This window comes from Mustela lutreola, chromosome 8 (genome assembly GCF_030435805.1).
Source record: "Mustela lutreola isolate mMusLut2 chromosome 8, mMusLut2.pri, whole genome shotgun sequence".
NCBI lineage: Eukaryota > Metazoa > Chordata > Mammalia > Carnivora > Mustelidae > Mustela > Mustela lutreola.
Window position 1 is genome coordinate 67,156,874 of NC_081297.1, and position 19,592 is coordinate 67,176,465.

The window sequence follows — 19,592 nt, forward strand, 5'->3', positions numbered from 1 at the left end:
TGAAAGGGAATAGATGAATTGTCTGAAGGAGAGGCAGTGCAGACTACTCTGAGTTCAAAACTCCAGGCAAGCCAGGGTTAGGGGAATGCCACAGGATTGTGAGATTTACCTCTGGGAGCTCCGCCAGGTTCCCCTAGTGTGTACCAGAGAAAAACCCTCCTGGGCTTCTGGCACAGGGAGGAGAAGAGGAACCATTTTGAAATAGCAAGAGCGCTCTGTCCTTGTTAACAAAGCCTGCCCTTGGGGGAGACTTGTTAGCTGTTGGCTGACTTGCTAGAATATTACCAGAGTTTAACTTACCAGGGGAAGGGAAAAACCCAACTCCACCCACGTTAGCCATCCTCTTCCACACAAAGGGGGCACAAACCTGAGAAATGCTTGTGAAGTTCCCAATCCAGAGGTATAGGCTCACTAAAACACTGTGACCCAATCACAGGACTGTAGAATGCTTCCGCCCCCCACCCCCAACATTACCAAAGGCCGATTTACCATGCCTGGCAATCGAGAAAAAATTACAAAGCATATCAAAAGGTAAAGTAAGATAATTTCAAGAGCTAGAGCAAACATCAGAAACAGACATGGCAGGGATGTTGTAATTTTCAGATAGGAAATTAAAGCAACTATTATCAATATGTTAAGGGCTATAATGAGTAAAGTAGATAGCATGTAAGAACTGATGGGCAATATAAGCAGAGAGATGGAAATCCTAAGAAGAACCAAAAAGAAATGCTAGGGATGAAAACACTGTAACAGAAATGAAGAATACTTCGATGGGCTTATTAGTAGATTGGACACATTTGAGGAGAGAAACTCTGAGCTTAAGGATATCTCATTAGAATCCTCAAAAAACAAAAATCAAAGAGAATAAAGACCACAAAAACAATGAAACAGAATAGCCAAAGACTGTGGGACGACTACAAAAGGTATAATATACACATAATGAGAATGCCAGAAGGAGAAGAAAGGGAGAAAGGAACAGAAGAAATATTTGAAACGATGATGACTGAGAATTTCCCCAAATTAATGTCAGACATCAAACCAGAGAGCCAGGAAGCTCGGAAAACACCAAGCAGAATAAATGTCAAAAAACCCCACTATATTTTGATGTATCATTTTCAAATTACTGAAAATCAAAGATAAAGAATAATTGTGAAAGAAACCAGAGTTGGGGGTGGAGAGAATCTTACCTACAGAGGAGCAAAGAAAAGAAATACATCTGACCTCTCCTCATAAACCATTCAAGCAAGAAGAGAATGGCATGAAATATTTAAAGTGTTAAAAGAGGGCCCCTGGGTGGCTCAGTTAGTTGAGTGTCCAACTCTTGATTTCAGCTCAGGTCATGATCTTGGGGTCATGAGATTGAACCCTGCATCAGGCTCTGTGCTAAGCACAGAGTTGTATACTAATATTTATTATGGACATATACATATATATTTATTCTCATATATAAGTGAAATGAATAGCAGGTACAAGGGATGAGAGAGAAATTAGGATTATTTTGTTATTATAAGGCACTCACATTACCCTTGATGTGGTAGAGTGTTATTTGAAAGTGGACATGGACTGATGTTGTAAATGTATATTGCAAACTCTAGGGCAATGGCTAAAAAAAGTAAAAAGTATAATGGATTTGCTAAGAAAGGAGAAAAAAAGGGAATCATATGAAATCCTCAATTAAAAACAGAAAAGCCAGAAAAAGAATGGAAGACAAAAATAGGAACAAAGACCTAGGGCAACAAATAGAAAACAGTAATGAGTATGGCAGATATTAATTCAACTATCTCAATAGTTACTTTGAATGTCTGTGGTCTAAATGCAAAAAATGAAAAAGAGATTGTAATAGTGGATCAAAACCAAGAACCAACTATATGTTGTCTACAAGAAACACACTTTAAATATAAAGACACCCAAAGATGAAAAGTAAGTGGACAGAGAAAAACACACCATGCTAGCACTAATCAAAAGAAAGCAGGTATAGTTTCAATTTCAGACAGACCAGACTTCAAAGTAAGGAAAGTTATCAGGGAAGAATAAGGGCATTACATAAAGTTAAATGGGTCAACTGTCCAAAAAGATGTAACAATTCTTAATGTGTATACATCTAACAACACAGCATGAAACTACATGAGGCAAAAACTGATAAAACAGAAAGAAGAAATAGATGAATCCACTATCATAGTTGGAGATGCCAATATCCTTTTCTCATAAATAGATCTGGTAGGCAGAAAATCAGTAAGGATACAGTTAAACTCAGCCACATCATCAATCAACTGAATATAATTGACATCTGTAGACTATTTCATTGAATAAGATAGATTGCACATTTTTCTCAAAGTCATATGGATCATTCACCAAGATAGACTACATTCTGGGCCACAAAATACCCCTTAACAAATTCCAAAGAATAGAACCCTATAATGTCTGCTCTCAGCTCACAATGGAGTTAAACTAGACATCAGTAACAAAAGATAATTGGAAAACCATAAAATACATGGACATTAAACAACACACTTCTAAATAACATGAGTCAAGGAAAAAAACCTCAAGACAAATTTTAATACATTTTGAACTAAATGAAAATTAAAATATAACTTATCAAAATTTGTGATATACATTGTTTAGAGGAAAATTTATAGCACTGAATTCATATATTAGAAAAGAAGAAGAATCTAAAATCAATCATCTAAGTTTCTACCTTAGGAAACTAGAAAAAGCAGAGAAAAATAAAACCTAAGTAAAAGAAAAGAAATAATAAGAATTAGAGCAGAAATGAATGAAGTTGAAAATAGGAAATCAATAGAGAAAATCAAGGAAAGTAAAAACTAGTTCTTTGAAAAGATAAATAAAGTTGATATGCCTCTAGTCAAGCTAGCTAAGAAAACAGGAGAGGACACAAATTATATCAAAATGAAAGAAGAACAGCACTGCAGACTCTATGACAGTTAACGGGATAATAAAAGAATACTGTGAACAACTCTATGCTCATAAACTTGGTAACCTAAATGAATGAATTCCTTGAAGGACACAAGAGGAAATAGATGATCTGGTTAGGCCTATATCTATTAAAGAAATAAGTAATATAATAACCTTCTAAAAGAGAAAACACCAGTCCCAGATGGGTTCCCTGGTAAATTCTACCAAATAGTTAGGAAGAAATTTAACCAATTTTCTACAATCTCTTTCAGAGGATAGAAAAAGAGGGAATGCTTTGTAACTAATTTTATTAGGTCAGCATTGCTAATACTGAAACTAGACAAAGGCATTACAAGAAAAGAAAACTACAGACCAATAGATCTCATGAATATAGATGTAAAAATCCTCAACAAAATTTTGGTAAATAGCATCCAAAAAGGTATAAAAAGAATCGCGTACCCCAGCCAAGTGGGACTTATGCTAGGTCTGCAAAGCTGGCTTGCTATGCAAAAATCAATTAATGTAATCTAGCACATCAACAGACTAAAAACAAGAAATTGCACAATCATATAAATAAATGAAGAAAAAGCATTTGACAAAAGTCCAACACCCATTCATAATAAAAACTCAGTAAACATAAGAACAGAAGGAAACTTCCAAAGAATACTTACGAAGGCCTGTGGTCGAAGTGACTGGTTTCCCTTCAATACCTGCTCTCCTCTTGTTTTCCCTTAATCATTGAATTCTTAGTTTTCGGATGAGCACCATGACTTCCAAGAGTAAAAACCTCCCCTGCACCCAGGAGTGGCCATGTGTCTAAGTCCTGGCCAGTGGCAGGCAAAAGGGAGTTCTTAAAGGCCAGGGGGTACATTACAGACAACTTACATCCTATTCTGCCCCCTCCTGCTGCCTGGATTGAAGACAAGATTGGTGGGAGCTCGAGCATCCAGTCACCAGGGAAGCCGGGTGCTGAAGATGGTGGGAACAGCAAGGTAGAAGGGGCCTGGGTCTGACCCTGGAATGATCATACCAACCCTGGACTGCTTATAATCAGTCTTCTTTTACTTGAAAGAGAAATATTATTCTTTCACGTTGAAGCCACTCTTTTACTGGGGTTTATCTTACATGCAATCAAACTTCACACAGTTTGTAACAGGAAGTCCCAAGGTACATAAATGTTCTTGCTAAATAAAGCTACTTAGCTCATATTGCCTTTCTTAAGATTCATATTAACTGCCAGAATGTTCCCTTATTTAGCTGCTTGAAAAATCTCAATAATTGTTTGGGACATTAACACAAAATTAACATCATTCAGAATCATTAATTGCAGCATTTTTCTTGCGGTGATATCATGCATATATATTTCCACTCTGAGAAGACATATATTTTGAACAGTGACTGTAGAAATACTAACAACAAATGCAAATGAGATGACTGGAGTTTATTCACACTAAGAGAAGAAATTAATAAAGGAGACATGAAAGAAAGTCACAATTTATCAATCTTGGTGAGAACTATTTGAAGATGTGTCAACAGAAGTGGGAAGGTCTGTAATCCAGAAAAGAACGGCCTGTGTCTTAACTCACAAGAGTGAAAGCTATCATTGAAGCATAGTTTTTGTTTTTTTTGTTTTTTTTTTGTTTTTTTAGAACAACGAAAGTCTCAGAATTAAGTAACAATTGCCATAAAGACCATTCAACTAAGTCCTTTCACTTTGATTCTGAATTCACTAAGAAACTAACTCACTAAGAAACTTTGTGACTTAAGAGGGAAACAGAAGGGAGGATTCACCCAAGCATCTATGAGGTCTTACCAGAGCAGCCGGCTGCCCCCTTCTCTCTCATCTCAGCTGACTCTGACAGAATTCATTAAAAAAAAGAAAAAAATACAGTTGCAGGCACCTGGGTAGCTCAGTTGGTTGAGCAACTGCCTTCAGCTCAGGTCATGATCCCGGACTTCCAGGATCGAGTCCCACATTGGCCTCCCAGCTCCCTGGGGAGTCTGCTTTTCCCTCTGACCTTCTCCTCTCTCATGTGCTCTCTCACTCATTCTCCCTCAAATAAATAAATAAAATCTTTTAAAAAATACAGTTGCTTTTGTTAAGAACATCCATAAATATCTGTTTTAAAATTATTATTAATTTTAAAACACAAAATAACTCTGAAAATTCAGTTTTCCAACACAAAACCAAAAAAGGCATTTCAATGCCTCATATACTTAATGATTTGACTACTATGATGTTAAAATACAAAGACACCGAATAATTTTATAGTTGGAAAGATGAGCTAATAATATGCCCTAGTAAGAGAGGACCCCGGGTGTTTTTTCATTGACCATTAGCTGGATTAGTGATTCCCAGCTTCAAAGGCACAGTTGTATCTTTGTGTTTTAAAACTGATGATGCCTAGGCTGCACTAATGAAATCAGAATCTTTAGGGACAAAACCTAGACATCAGTATTTTTAAAAAAAGATTTATTTATTTATCTTGGAGAGAGAGAGAGAAGGAAAGCATGCAGGAGGGTAAAGGCAGAGGGAGAGAGAGAGAATCCCAAGCAGACTCCCTGCTGAGCATGGGACCTAACTGTGGCTCCATCCCAGGACCCAAAGGTCATGACCTGAACTGAAAACAGAGGCAGGAGCCTTAATGGACTGAGTCGCCCAGGTGCTCCTATTTTATTTTTTTCCATGTCACATAGATGATTCCAAAGTTCAGCCAAGACTGAGAGTCACTGAACTGGATTTTGGGGCTAATGTTTGAGATCATTGAGTTGTTTCAAACTGACAGGTTTGTTTGCTTCTGTTTGTTTTCAAGGACTGTTGACATAATTTTTGTTTTACAGTTTTTTTTTTTTTTGATAAAGATCTTATTTATTTATTTGAGAGAGAGAGCATGAGAGGGGAGAGATCGGAGGAAGAAGCAGATTCCCCTCCAAGCAGGGAGCCTGATGTGGGACACGATCCCAGGACTCCAGGATCATGACCTGAGCCAAAGGCAGTTGCTTAACTAACTGAGCTGCCCAGGCGCCCTATTTTACAATTTTAGCGTTGTCATGAAAAGGAAAGAAAGCTCACTCATATGGTAAGCAGAAGTAAGAAGCACTAAAACCTTCACATTCTTTCTTCTTTGTTTAAAACATGCTTTCTTTTTATTGAGAGACAGAGATCAGGAGTAGGCAGAGAGGCAGGCAGAGAGAGAGAGAGAGAGAGGAGGAAGCAGGCTCCCTGTTGAGCAGAGAGCCCAATGTGGGGCTCGATCCCAGGACCCTGGGATCATGACCCGAGCTGAAGGCAGAGGCTTTAACCCACTGAGCCACCCAGGCGCCCCTCTTTCTTGTTTGTAAGCCAGGGCATTTCTAAAGACAGACCTTAATACTGACACACGTCCAAAAAAGACTCAGATGTAGATACACTTAGAAAAAGGAGAGTTTACTTGCAAAGCGGAAAAGAGACTGAAGAACTGATTTGCCAAATACAGGTACTTAAAGGAAAAGAAAAAAAAAAAACCACCTTCATAATTGTCAGAGTTCCAAGATTACACAGTCTGTTTGGAACAGTACCTTTCTGAGATGGTCATCATGCTTACAAAGGTCGTGACCTAGAGAAACGACCCGCAAGGAAAATATTCGGGCCAAAATTGTTCTGAGGGGATTCCCAGTTATTATTTTGGGAATCAAAACGAGTCAGAATGACTCTGCAGCTTTCGGTTGTCTCCTGTGAAGTTTAGCCATATTGGAAGCAGGCAAGGCGTCAGATCTGGCTTTCACACACCTGTCAATTCTCTAATTGTTCCCCAAGAAAAGAGGCGCACCTTATCTGCCCTTCTGCGCACGCTCCGCCCCGACGCCAAGGGGCGGGGCGAGGGCACGCGGGGACTTGTGGGAAAGCTCGGGAAGGCGGGGCTCGGCGTGAGACGCTGCGGGCTTGGGGTCCGGCCTGCGGGCAGTAACGGCCTAGCGAGGTGAGCCGGCTTTACCTTTATCGTTGGCTGCAGTAGCCGTCGAGGCTTTGGGGGTGGCCTGGCACAAAGAGGGCGCGCGGCCGTGGGCCGCGGGGGAGGCGAGGGCAGGAAGGCGTGAGCGGGGAGGCGAGGACGCGGCGGCACGGCGGTGTCCAGGGTAGCGGCGTCCCGGGTGAGCGTTCCGTTCCGGAAGGGGCTCGCCCTGCGCGCCCAGGTATGGAGGATCTGCTCCGCCGACCGTCCCTCCATCCCGGCCGCGCGGGGAATTGGGCCGATTGGCGGTGATTCGATCGCAGATCCACCCTCCTTGGAGAACTGCGGGGCGCCCGCCCCCTTTCGGCGTGGGGCTGCTGTGTTCGCGCGGATACCGAGGGTGAAAGCGATACGCCCCGGCACTGGAAGTTTCTGGTTCCCTGCTCGGACTCCATCCCCGGCGTAGGTTCCGTGGGACCAGTCGTACCTTCGGGAGCAGAAGAGGTGATGAGTGAAATGGAAAAGGGGTTCGACCCTTTGCAGCATCTCAGGGGCTTGCTGCGTTTATTCCTATTTTTGAGTCCCCAGCAAAGTACTTCACTCATTCCGTTTATTAAGATACACATGTGTGATCACACTTGGGCACTGTCTGAAAAGAAGGTTAAAGTTAGGTTGTAAGTCAAAGCAAGGGTTCAGAAGACCTATCTGCATTTGCAACCATTAGGAAAGTGATGTTTCTAATTTCCGCGCTCTCTCTCCCGTGCTACTGCCGCACTCCTCTTAAGCGTTGAGGCCCTTCCCACCTTTTTGCAGACTTTCCCTGATCAGTCATCCCTTTTCCTAGATCTTATTTTACCTTGATTCTCTTTGTCCTCTTCCGCCAGACTCTACTCGTGAGTAATCTTAGATTACTAAAGACAGCATTATGCTGATCCCCATATAATCTCATTTACTCCTTAGCTCATTTTATGTCCATCCTTTTTTTTTTTTTTTTAAAGATTTTACTTATTTATTTGACAGATAGAGATCACAAGTAGGCAGAGAGGCAGGCAGAGAGAGAGAGAGAGAAGCAGGCTCCCTGCTGAGCAGAGAGCCGACGCGGGACTCGATCCCAGGACCCTGAGATCATGACCCGAGCCGAAGGCAGCGCTTAACCCACTGAGCCACCCAGGCGCCCCTGTCCATCCTTTTCTTAAATCTCATCGAAACTCTCAGTAAATCTTTATATGTCTAAGTACCATGCACCTTCTTTCCCCTTATGCTACCTATGTGTCATTAGGCACTGCCAGCCTTTGTTCAAAGTGAGAACTCTTTTTTGGAAGTTCTTTTCTGTGACAGTACTCTGCAAGTTTTCCTCCAAGCTCTCTAGATGTTGCTGCCTAGTTTTCCTGTATTGGCATCGCCTCCTCAGTTGGTTCACTAAATGGTAGTGTTTTGCAGGCTCCACCCCCTCCCCACCCAACCCAGTAGTCACAGTGATGAAGCAGGTCCATATCCCTGATTGTAACTTCCATCTTTATGCTGCTGACACCCAAATTTATAAATTTATATCTCTATCCTATGTAACTACCTACTGGATATGTCATCCTCATGTCCCCTAAGTACCCAGTTCAGCATATCCCAAACTGCAATATTTGTCTTTCTTCTTGTCCTCCAATTCTGAAACCTCTTTTTCTTTACTTTTCAAAAAAAAAAAAATAAATAAAATAAAAATAAAAAGTTTTTTTTTTTTTAAAGTAATCTCTATGCCCAATCTGGGGCTTGAACTCATAACCCCAGATTAAGAGAGTGGCACTTTCACCTGACTGACTGAGCTGGCCAGGTGCTCCCGTCTTTTCTTCTTAAAATTGTGATCCTGACTCAGATAGTACTACTAATTTCTCCAGGCTTCCAAGGTGGGCATCTAAGACTGGTTAGGTCCTTCTCTGGTCCCCCGCTCCTCAACTGAATCAGTCATCATGTACTTTTTATTTTACCTCCAGAATACTTTTCATAGCTTTCAGACCTCACGGCCTGGCATCTTGAGATCTGTGCCATAGCCACCTCAGCCATCTCTTCCATTATCTCTTTCTTAGTCCTTTGGTCTGCCTGTCCACTCCTCCATGGTTAATCACTTTGGCTGGCCACTTTGAAACTTGGCTAGTTAGAGCACCTCGGGAGACTTTCCTGGAACCCACCACCCTTTCCACCATCTGATTTATGCCTGTCATTTGTGGTCAGCCCCACAGCATCTGTATGTGCCTCTAGCACATTTGTTCTCAACCAGGAGTTAATATGCCTTCTAGGTCACATTTGACAATGTCTGGAGACATTTTTGATGGTCGCAGTCTGGAGGGGAGGAAGAATACTGCCACGTAGTTGGAACACGCCAGGGGTGTTGCCAACTATCTTACAGTGCATAGGACAGACCCTCTACCACAAAGAATTAATCTGGCTCAAAATGTCAATAGCCCAAAGGCTGAAAAACCCTGTCTAGCATAATATTTTGTGGCTCAGTCCTTGATTATTTTGTTTCCTTCTCCACTAGACCTGGGACCTTGTCTTACTTGTGTGTGTGTGTGTGTGTATTTTAAACATATAAGTATTATTTGTTTCATCAGTCCTACACAGTTCACAGCACTCACCATAGCACATACCCCCCCTATTGTCCATCACCCAGCCACCCCTTCCCTCTCACCCCACCCCTCCAGCCACCCCCAGATTGAGAGTCTCTTATGGTTATCTCCCCCTCTTACTTGCTTTTACATGGCCTGTCACATAGCAGAAATTCAATAAATTTTGAAAAGGAGTAAAGGAGATAATTCGGATTAATTCATAAACTGGAGATGAGCAGTCTGCTACCATAGGCTACTTGCAAATTTCAGGGATTTCCCCCTCATTGCCTTTCATTGATACTGCATTGCAGTGATTCCCAGACTTGTCTATTTTTCATTTGTTCATTTAGCAAACATTGACTCATTTAAATAATAAACTGATGTTTTCTTTCTTCGTCATCACTTTAGGCTCCCCCCCCCATGCATGTGTTTTTGCCATTTATGAAGTGGTAAAAACTCATTAATTAGCTATGCTTCAAAAATAAATAATTCTTTTCATTCATGTCAGAGATTGGTTGGCCAAAACTCTGCAGGCCACAATGACTTCGACAAATAAAGCAATTGAATTACAGCTACAAGTGAAACAAAATGCAGAAGAATTACAGGACTTTATGAGGGATTTAGAGAACTGGGAAAAAGATATTAAACAGAAGGATATGGAACTAAGAAGACAGAATGGTGTTCCTGAAGAGGTAAGTTTCTTAATCAAGTCCTACTTCAGAATCCAGCAAAACTATTCAATTTAAAATAAAGCCCAACCTTTTAAAATGTTCTGAAAATACTGAAACTGAAGTGATTTGCCAGCTGTCAACATTTTGAAAAATTCTGCTTCTTAAGTCTTTGTAATAATTGTATTAACTCTATTAAGACATTTTAAGGCTTAGCCAATATTTAGAGAAAGGAAGTCCATGTGATAATTCTTAATTTGATATTTAAGTATATGTATATTATACATATCATGTATAGTTATATATTTAATGATATCTTAACATACAGTATTAGCATAACATGTAGATTACTTACATAGGTTCTTAAGATTGCATTTAAATATGGATAATTTTTTCATACTGATGTAGAGGCAGTTCAATTTGCTGTTGCACTGCTGCTAATTCCTTGTAAGGCTGAAAATCAGGCAATTTTGGAAGTGTGAATTTAGGTTTGCAAATTAAATGTATAATTAAAATTTCTAGATAATACTTTCCTTGTGACTAAACAATATTCAATATTTGTCAAAGAATGAATTAAACTTTTCAAGCATGAATTAAGTAAAGATGGTAAATTGGTATATTTAAGCCCTTAAAAAATAAAAGTACTTCTTGAAAATATAATTTAGTGAGAATTTTAAACATTGGTAGTTATACAGAAAAGTAATAGTAAAGCAGTGCTCAAACATTGTGTGTTTATTTTTTTTCCCCCATCCCTAGAATTTACCTCCTATTAGAAATGGGAATTTTAGGAAAAAGAAGAAAGGCAAGCCAAAAGAGTCTTCTAAAAAAACCAAAGATGAAAACACAAAAAACAGGATAAAATCTTATGATTATGAGGCATGGGCAAAACTTGATGTGGTGAGTTAATCGCCGTATGTGCTTCTTAGTACTTGAATAAAATTGTCTTCGAGTTAGCTAAGAGTGATGGGTTAAATGAAAAAGTTCTTACCTTTGTGTCTTTCACTTAAAGATTATTTTATATGAATCCAAATTTAATTACAATGCTTTTCAGTTAACTAGATTATTTTTTCTCCTGAAGCCCTCTTTCAGTGATTGGCTAAAACAGCCAGGATTCCTTTTTTTTTTTTTTTTTTTTTCGATTTTTTCTTTCTTTTTTGTTTTTGCAAAAATAGTACATGGAGGTCCAGCATACTCCCCGCCCAGTTTACCCCAGTGGTTATATCTTCCTTAATTATAGTATAGTGTCAAAACCAGGAAACTGATAATGGTACAGTATATGTAGAGTTCGATGCCATTTTTTAACATGTAGATTTGGGTAACCACCATTGCATACAGAGTTCAAAAATACTGCATCCCCATCCCATCTTATCTTCCTTCTACTCCCATAGCTAACCACTCTTTTGATTTTTGTTTATTTGGACTTTTCTGTTTAAAAATTTTTTTTTTTTTTAAAGATTTTATTTATTTATTTGACAGAGAGAGATCACAAGTAGATGGAGAGGCAGGCAGAGAGAGAGAGAGAGGGAAGCAGGCTCCCTGCTGAGCAGAGAGCCCGATGCGGGACTCGATCCCAGGACCCTGAGATCATGACCTGAGCCGAAGGCAGCGGCTTAACCCACTAAGCCACCCAGGCGCCCTGTTTTAAAATTTTTTATTTGAGGTTCTTAAACACATACAGTAAAGTGCAAAAATCTTAAGTGTATAGCTTCCTCAATTTTTTTCTCCTGTATGTACCTGAGAATCCACCATCCGCATCAAGATAGAAGACATTTCGAGCATCCCAGAAGCCTTTCTTTTCATTTGGTTACCTTCCAAAGGTAGCCACTATTGTGATCTCTCATATTATAGATCAGTTTTGTCAGTTTTGGAATTTCATATAAATGTATCGTACAGTATGCACTCTTTTGTGTTTGGTTTTGTTTGCTAGCATTGTCTGAGATTGATCCATATTATTAAGTAGCAATAATTTGTTCTTTTTCCTTGCTGATCGGAATTCCATTGTGTGAATATATCACAATTTGTGTATTCATTCTCCTATTAACATACATTTGGGTTGTTTCCAGTTTGGGGCTATTATGAATAAACCTGCTATGAACATTCTTTGTCTTTTTTTTTTTTTTTTTTTTTTTTTAAAGATTTTATTTATTTATTTGTCAAAGAGAGAGAGCAAGCACAGGCAGACAGAGAGGCAGGCAGAGTCAGAGGGAGAAGCAGGCTCCCTACAGAGCAAGGAGCCTGATGTGGGACTCGATCCCAGGACTCTGGGATCATGACCTGAGCCGAAGGCAGCTGCTTAACCAACTGAGCCACCCAGGCGTCCCAACATTCTTTGTCTTTTGATGGATATAAGCACCTGGGAGGGAATATGCCAGGTCATAGTTTATATATACATTTAGTTTTAGAAGACACTGCTCAAAGTTTTCCAGATGAGTTGTATTTTTCTTAATGAAGCCAAGGCTAATTGACTTAAGTTAGAGCTGGGACTACTAACCATCTGCTTCAGTATTGTCGCGATATAAGAAAAGTATGACTTTAGTCTTGAATTTATTGCTGTGGGAAATGATATTTTCTGAACATATTTTTTCTGCTGAGTATTATGTAGTCTACCTTTATTTTTTTGTGACCTTATCCCTCATTATTTATATAGCTTTTTCCTTTTCTTAAGGTGGTATCTTCCTATAGTGCTTTTTCCTGAGAACCATCATCCTTAGATCATTTCTGAGAGAGGTGCTTTCTACACAGTCATTTACTCATTCAACAGATATCGATTGAACTCCTTTGTGTGGCCAGTACCGCCATGATGTACTGCATTGCTTGACGTTATTTTCGTTTATCTGTACAAGATGTAGATGTTTACTTACCTTTCCACTCGAGTTGAGATCTGAGCAGCTGCTTTAGTGTGCTGCTGCTGCTAGTGGTCTACACATGCAAGCACAGCAGCGTTGAATAATCTTGGCTCTTTAATGTCGGGAGGCTGGTGGGATTTGTAGAATCTTTATGCTAAAACACTTAGCTGAGTTTCAGTCTCTTAATGTTCATTCAGTGAAACTGAGCATAGATTTTATTTTATTTTTCAGTTTACCAATGATTTGGGGTTTTTTGACATGAAATAGTATGGTATTAAATGCAAGAAATTTTGTTTATATAATCAAGGTTTTTGTTTAAATGAATTTTAATGAACTTTTTAACACTTACTGGTTTTAAAGTCTCTTACTAAAAACGATTCTTTTATCATATATGATAAACATGATTTAAAAATCCTGATGGGGTTTATGAGATGATTTATTACCATGAGAGGAATATGTGATCCAAAAGAGATTGGGAATTGTTGGATTAGTATATTATGTATTTTCTTTGATATAGTCAGCTGGAATTTTGGAATTCATTGAGAGACAATATAACACAGTCACTGAGAGCTCTTCAGAGGATGCAGATTTGCCTCGATTTAAATCCTGACTTGGCCTCTCATTAGCCAAGTGTTCTTGAGTTAACAAACTTCTGTGTCTCGGTTCCTTTCAGTAAAAAAAAAAATGGGGAATTATACTTATCTCGTAGGTTTTTGTGATGATTAGGAGTTAATGTGCTTTACAGGCAGTTTTTCACATTTTGAGAGTAAGGAAGAAAAAAGGTTTTTAGTAAAAACCATTTCTTGCCTATTGGTTCTTTATCACATTAGTTTGGGGTTATTTCCAAACTTTGTGTATGTCAAGCCATAAATACCTCACTACCAATAGTTTGTAATTTAGGGGTGGTATAGACTCTGTTGACTTAGATATTACTTCATGACTTTAAAGCTAGATTCTTCAGGTGGTTTGGATCTTGGTTTTCTAAACAAGGGTACATTTTTCTCTGGAGATAATCCTAACAATTAGAGGCTACTTGGATTGAAAGCTACTGTAGGCCTTCAGGACCTTAGATCATTACAACCTAAGTTCTGTTGAGTGTACTTTTTCTTTTTTTAATGGTCATGTAATTATGAGCACTGTTCTACTTATAATTTCAGGACAGTATCCTTGATGAGCTTGATAAAGAAGAAAATACCCATGATTCTGTGTCTCAAGAATCAGAGTCAGAAGAAGATGGGATTCATGTAGATTCACAAAAGGCTCTTGCTCTAAAAGAAAAGGTATTCTTTAGGCTAGCATTAGTTTCCTTCGTGTAAGCAGGATATGTAGAAAATTATGTGGATCTCAGTATCTCTTCAATGTAATTTAGGGGGTGTTCAAACTTGTTACTGGCTGTATCCATATAAGAGGCAGTATAACTTGTTGGTTATGAGTATATGCTCTGAAACCAGATTGTATGGGTTCAGATCCTGTGACAAGTTCTTTAATTACCTGTACTTCAGTTTTCTTTACTATAAAAATAAGATTAATAGCAATACTAAACTTCAATGGATTGTTATGAATGTTAAATGAATTTTTATATGTAAATTGCATGGACTGTACAGAGTCCTTTTAGGTTTTTTTTTTGGTAGTAGACTAAAGTAACTTAAAAGCAGAGTGTGAATCTGACATGAATATTAAATTCCACTCCTCCATATCACAGGTCATCTTTGGTTACTTTTTAGAAATGTTAAACATCCCTCTTTAGAAAGCCTCATTATAAAACTATATTGCTTTTCAAGAAGATGGAATTCTTTACAGATTAAACTTCATCTTGATGTCTTTCTTTTGTTACATTTCTGTGGGTTATTGTCAAATCAAAAGTGCATAATGCTAGGTATGTTACTCATTTTTCTGCCACTACCTTTTTGGCTTCTGCTCATATAGTGACTAGTGAATTTCAGCATCTGTTGAAAGACCATTCTGCTTAATTTTCTCTTCTTTCCTATTAACCTTGAACACAGAGCTAATGAGTTAGAAAGAGATGCATAATATTGAAAGAAAATGGTTCTGCAATTCTCTGCCGGTATATATCTGATCCCATATGCTTTTTCAGGGCAATAAATACTTCAAACAAGGAAAATACGATGAAGCAATTGAATGCTACACCAAAGGCATGGATGCTGATCCGTATAATCCTGTGTTGCCAACAAACAGAGCGTCAGCATACTTTAGGTTGAAAAAGTAAGGGATTCCCATAATGTGTGACTATTTTAACTGTGTATGGAGGCTGATTTAAAAAAAAAAAAATCTTTCAGACGTAATACCAAGCGATAAAAAAGCTTGAGTTACTAAGCTGTGAACAGTAATGAAGGAACCTTAGATGCATATTTCTTCTCTTTTTTTAGTGTTACTTTTTATTCTCATAACTAAGCCTAGTAAAACAAACATATGGTCATTTGCTGTCATTATAATTTCTTGAACAAAAGGCTGTTTGGCAGTATTATTTTTTATTTTTATTTTTTAAAAAGATTTTATTTATTTATTTGACAGAGAGAGACACAGCGAGAGAGGGAACAGTAGCAGGGAGAATGGGAGAGGAAGAAGCAGGCTTCCCACCAAGCAGGCAGCCCAATGTGGGGCTCGATCCCAGGACCCTGGGATCATGACCTAAGCTGAAGGCAGACGTTTAATGACTGAGCCATCCAGGCGCCCCTGGAAAGGTCTTTTAATGAAATCATTTGACATTTTAAGAATTTACTGTATGGCCTGTCTTTTCCCAGTTTTCATCATAATGTAGTAAAAACTTGTCCCAAATTCTGGAACTTGCCTGCAGACTAGCATTTGGGAATCATAAATCATAAAAAGGTTATTTCTTCTTTCCTTGAAAATGGAGGTAGAATCTTCATTTTTTCCCCCTCCAAATTGTTATTTAAATTCCAGTTAACACATGGTGTAATATTAGTGATTTAGTGATTCATTGCTTATATGCAAGACTCAGTGCTTATCACAAGTGCCCTCCTTAATACCCATCACTTAACCCATTCCCTCGCCTACCTCTTCTCCAGTAAACCTCAGTTTGTGTCTGTAGTTAAGAGTTTGCTTCTTGGTTTGTTCCCCCCCGTCCCCCGGCCCATGTTCATTTGTGTGGTTTCTTGAATTCCACATGAGTGAAATCCTGTGGTATTTGTCTTTCTCTGACTGATTTTGTTTAGCATAATACACTCTAGCTCCATTCGCATCATTGCAAATGGCAAGGTTTCATTCTTGATGGCTGAGTAATATTCTGTTGTGTATATACGACATCTTCTTTACCCATTTTACGGTGGACTTTTGGACTCTTTACATAATTTGGCTATTGTTGGTATGCTGTAAGCATCGGGGTGCATGTACCCTTTAAATCAGTATTTTTGTAACCTTTAGGTAACTAGCTAATACTGCAGTTGCTGGAATGTAGGGTAGTTCTGTTTTTAACTTTTTGAGGAACCTCCATACTGTTTTTTCCAGAGTAGCTGCACCAGTTTGCATTCCCACCATCAGAGTAAGAGGGTTCCCTTTTCTGCTCATCCTCAACCAATACCTGTTATTTCCTGTGTTGTTAATTTTAGCCATTCTGACAGGTGTGAGGTGATACCTCATTGTAGTTTTAATGTGTGATGATGAGTGATGTTGAGCATCTTGTCATGTGTCTGTTGGTCATTTGTATGTCTTCTTTGGAGAACTGTCTACTCATCTTCTGCCCATTTCTTAACTGGATTATGTGCTTTATGAGTTTTATAAGTTCTTTATAGATTTTTGGATACCAGTCCTTTATCAGATGTGTCATTTGCAAGTATCTTCTCCCATTCTTTTAGTTGCCTTTTAGTTTTGTTGATGGCCTCCTTTGCTGTGCAGAAGCTTTTTATTTTGATGAAGTCCCTGTAGTTTATTTTTGCTTTTGTTTTGCTTGCCTCTGGAGACATTTCTAGTGAGAAGTTGCTACAGCCAGTGTCAGGTTACTGCGTGTGTTCTCCTCTAGGAATTTGATGGTTTCCTGTCTCACATTTAGGTCTTTTGTCCATTTTGACTTTATTTTTGTGTATGGTGTAAGAAAGTGGTCCAGTTTCTTTTCTTTCTTCTTTTTTTTTTTTTTTTCATGTTACTGTCCAGTTTTCCCAACACCATTTGTTGAAGAGACTATCTTTTTCCATTGGATATTCTTTCCTGGTTTGTCAGAGATTAATTGACCATAGAGTTGTGGATCCATTTCTGGGTTTTCTATTCTATTACATTGATCTCTATGACTGTTTTTATGCCAGTGTCATACTGTCTGGAAGACTATAGCTTTGAAATATAGCTTGAAGTCTGGAATTCTGATGCCTCCAGCCTTATTGTTCTTGATTTTCTTGGCTGTTTGGGGTCTTCTGTGATTCCACACAGATTTTAGGATTGTTTGTTTTAGCTCTGAAAAATGCTGTTGGTATTTTGATAGGGATTGTGTTAAATGTGTGAATTGCTTTGGGTGGTCTAGACATTTTAACAATATTTGTTTTTCCAATCCATGAGTGTAAAATGTTTTCCCCTTCTTTGTGTCCTCTTCAGTTTCTTTCTTAAGTGTTCAGCAGTTTTCAGAGTACAGATCTTTCACCTCTTTGGTTAGGTTTATTCCCAGGTATCTTATGGTTTTTGGTGCAATTGTAAATGCGATTAATTCCTTGATTTCTCTTTCTGCTGCTTCATTATTGATGTATAGAAATCCAACAGTATTCTGTACATTGATTTTGTATCCTGTAACATTACTGAATTTGAGTGTCAGTTCTAGCAATTTTTTGGTAGAGTTGTTTAGGTTTTCTATATAGTGTATCATGTCATATGCGTAAGTGAATGTTTGACTCCTTCCTTGCTGATTTGGATCCTGTTTATTTCTTTTTGTAATCTTGATTGTTGAGGCTAGGATTTCTAGTACTATGTTACATAACTGGTGAGAGTGAACGTCCCTGACTTCTTCCTGACTGTAGAGGAAAAGCTCTCAGTGTTTTCCCATGGAGGATGTTTTTCATAGATGGCCTTTGTGATATTGAGGTATGTTTCTTCTATTCCCACTTTGTTGAGGGATTTTATCATGAATGGATGTTGTGCTTTGTCAAATGTTTTTCTGCATCTATTGAGAGAATCATATATTTCTTATCCTTTCTTTTATTAATTCTTTTATTAATGTGGTATATCATGTTGATTGATTTGCAAATACGGAAACATTTGCAGCCTAGGAATAAATCCCATTTGGTTGTGGTGAGTGACTCTTTTAATGTACTGTTAGATTTGATTTGCTAGTATTTTGTTGAGAATTTTTGCATCCATATTCTTCAGGGTTATTGGCCTATAGTTCTCTTTTTTAGTGGACTCTTTGGTTTTGGAATCAGGGTAATGCTGGGTTCGTAGAATGAGTTTGGAAGTTTTCCTTCTATTGCTATTTTTTTGGAAGAGTTTGAGAAGAGTAGGTATTAACTCTTCTTTATATGTTTGGTAGAATTCCCCTGGAAAGCTATCTGGTCCTGGATTTTTGTTGGGGGATTTTTGATTATTGATTCTATTTCTTTGCTGGTTATCAGTCTGCTCAAGTTTTTTGTTTCTTCCTGTTTCAGTTTTGGTAGTTTATATATGTTTCTGTGAAATTTACCCATTTCTTCCCTGTTGTCCAATTTGTTGGCATGTAAGTTTTCATAATGTTCTCTTATAATTGTATTTCTGTGGTCTTGGTGGTTAATGTCTCCTTGTTCTTTTGTGATTTTATTTATTTGGGTCCTTTCTCTTTTCTTTTTTGGTAAGTCTGGCCAGGGGTTTATCGATTTTATTAATTCTTTCAAAGAACCAGCTCCTGGTTTCATTGATCTGTTCTGCTGTTTTTGTTATTGTTTCTGTATCATTTATTCCTTCTCTGATCTTTATTATTTCTCTTCTTCTGCTGGCTTTAAGCTTTGTTTGTTGTTCTTTTTCTAGCTCTTTTCTAGGTGTAAGGTTAGGTTGTGTAGTTGAGATTTTTCTTGCTTTTTATGGTAGGCCTGCACAGCTGAATAATTCCCTTTTAGGATCGCTTTTGCTGTATCCCAAAGCTTTTGAATCATGTTTTCTTTTTTTTTTTTTTTTTTTAAAGATTTTATTTATTTATTTGACAGAGAGAAATTACAAGTAGATGGAGAGGCAGGCAGAGAGAGAGGGAAGCAGGCTCTCTGCTGAGCAGAGAGCCCGACGCGGGACTCGATCCCAGGACTCTGAGATCATGACCTGAGCTGAAGGCAGCGGCTTAACCCACTGAGCCACCCAGGCGCCCTTGAATCATGTTTTCATTTTCATTTGTTTCCTTGTATTCTCTTATTTCTTCAGTGATATCCTGGTTGATCCATTCATTCTTTACTAGGGTGTTGTTTATGACATCCATGTATTTGTGCTCCTTCCAAATGTTTTCTTGTTGACTTCACGGTTAATAGTGTTGTGGTCAGAAAATATGTATGATATGATCTCAGTCTTTTTGTACTTGCTGAGGCCTGATTTGTGACGTAGTATGTAATCTGTTCTGGAGAACGTCCCCTGTGCCCTTGTAAAGAACGTGTATTCTGCTGCTTTAGGATGAAATGTTCTGCATGTATCTATTAAGTCCATCTGGTTCTGTGTGTCTTTCAAAGC

At 38.4% G+C, this 19,592-nt stretch overlaps 1 protein-coding gene across 1 annotated transcript in view; it reads left to right on the plus strand.

Moving 5' to 3' along the window:
- The first annotated feature begins 6,792 nt into the window (after positions 1 to 6,792).
- RPAP3 (RNA polymerase II associated protein 3) overlaps positions 6,793 to 19,592 on the plus strand; it is a 47,339-nt gene continuing 34,539 nt past the window's right edge. The window contains exons 1-5 of the mRNA XM_059185557.1: positions 6,793 to 6,872; positions 9,948 to 10,131; positions 10,864 to 11,004; positions 14,111 to 14,233; positions 15,049 to 15,176. Of these exons, the coding sequence (XP_059041540.1) occupies positions 9,979 to 10,131; positions 10,864 to 11,004; positions 14,111 to 14,233; positions 15,049 to 15,176 (545 nt within the window). The 5' untranslated portion in view covers positions 6,793 to 6,872; positions 9,948 to 9,978. The remainder of the gene's footprint in view (positions 6,873 to 9,947; positions 10,132 to 10,863; positions 11,005 to 14,110; positions 14,234 to 15,048; positions 15,177 to 19,592) is intronic.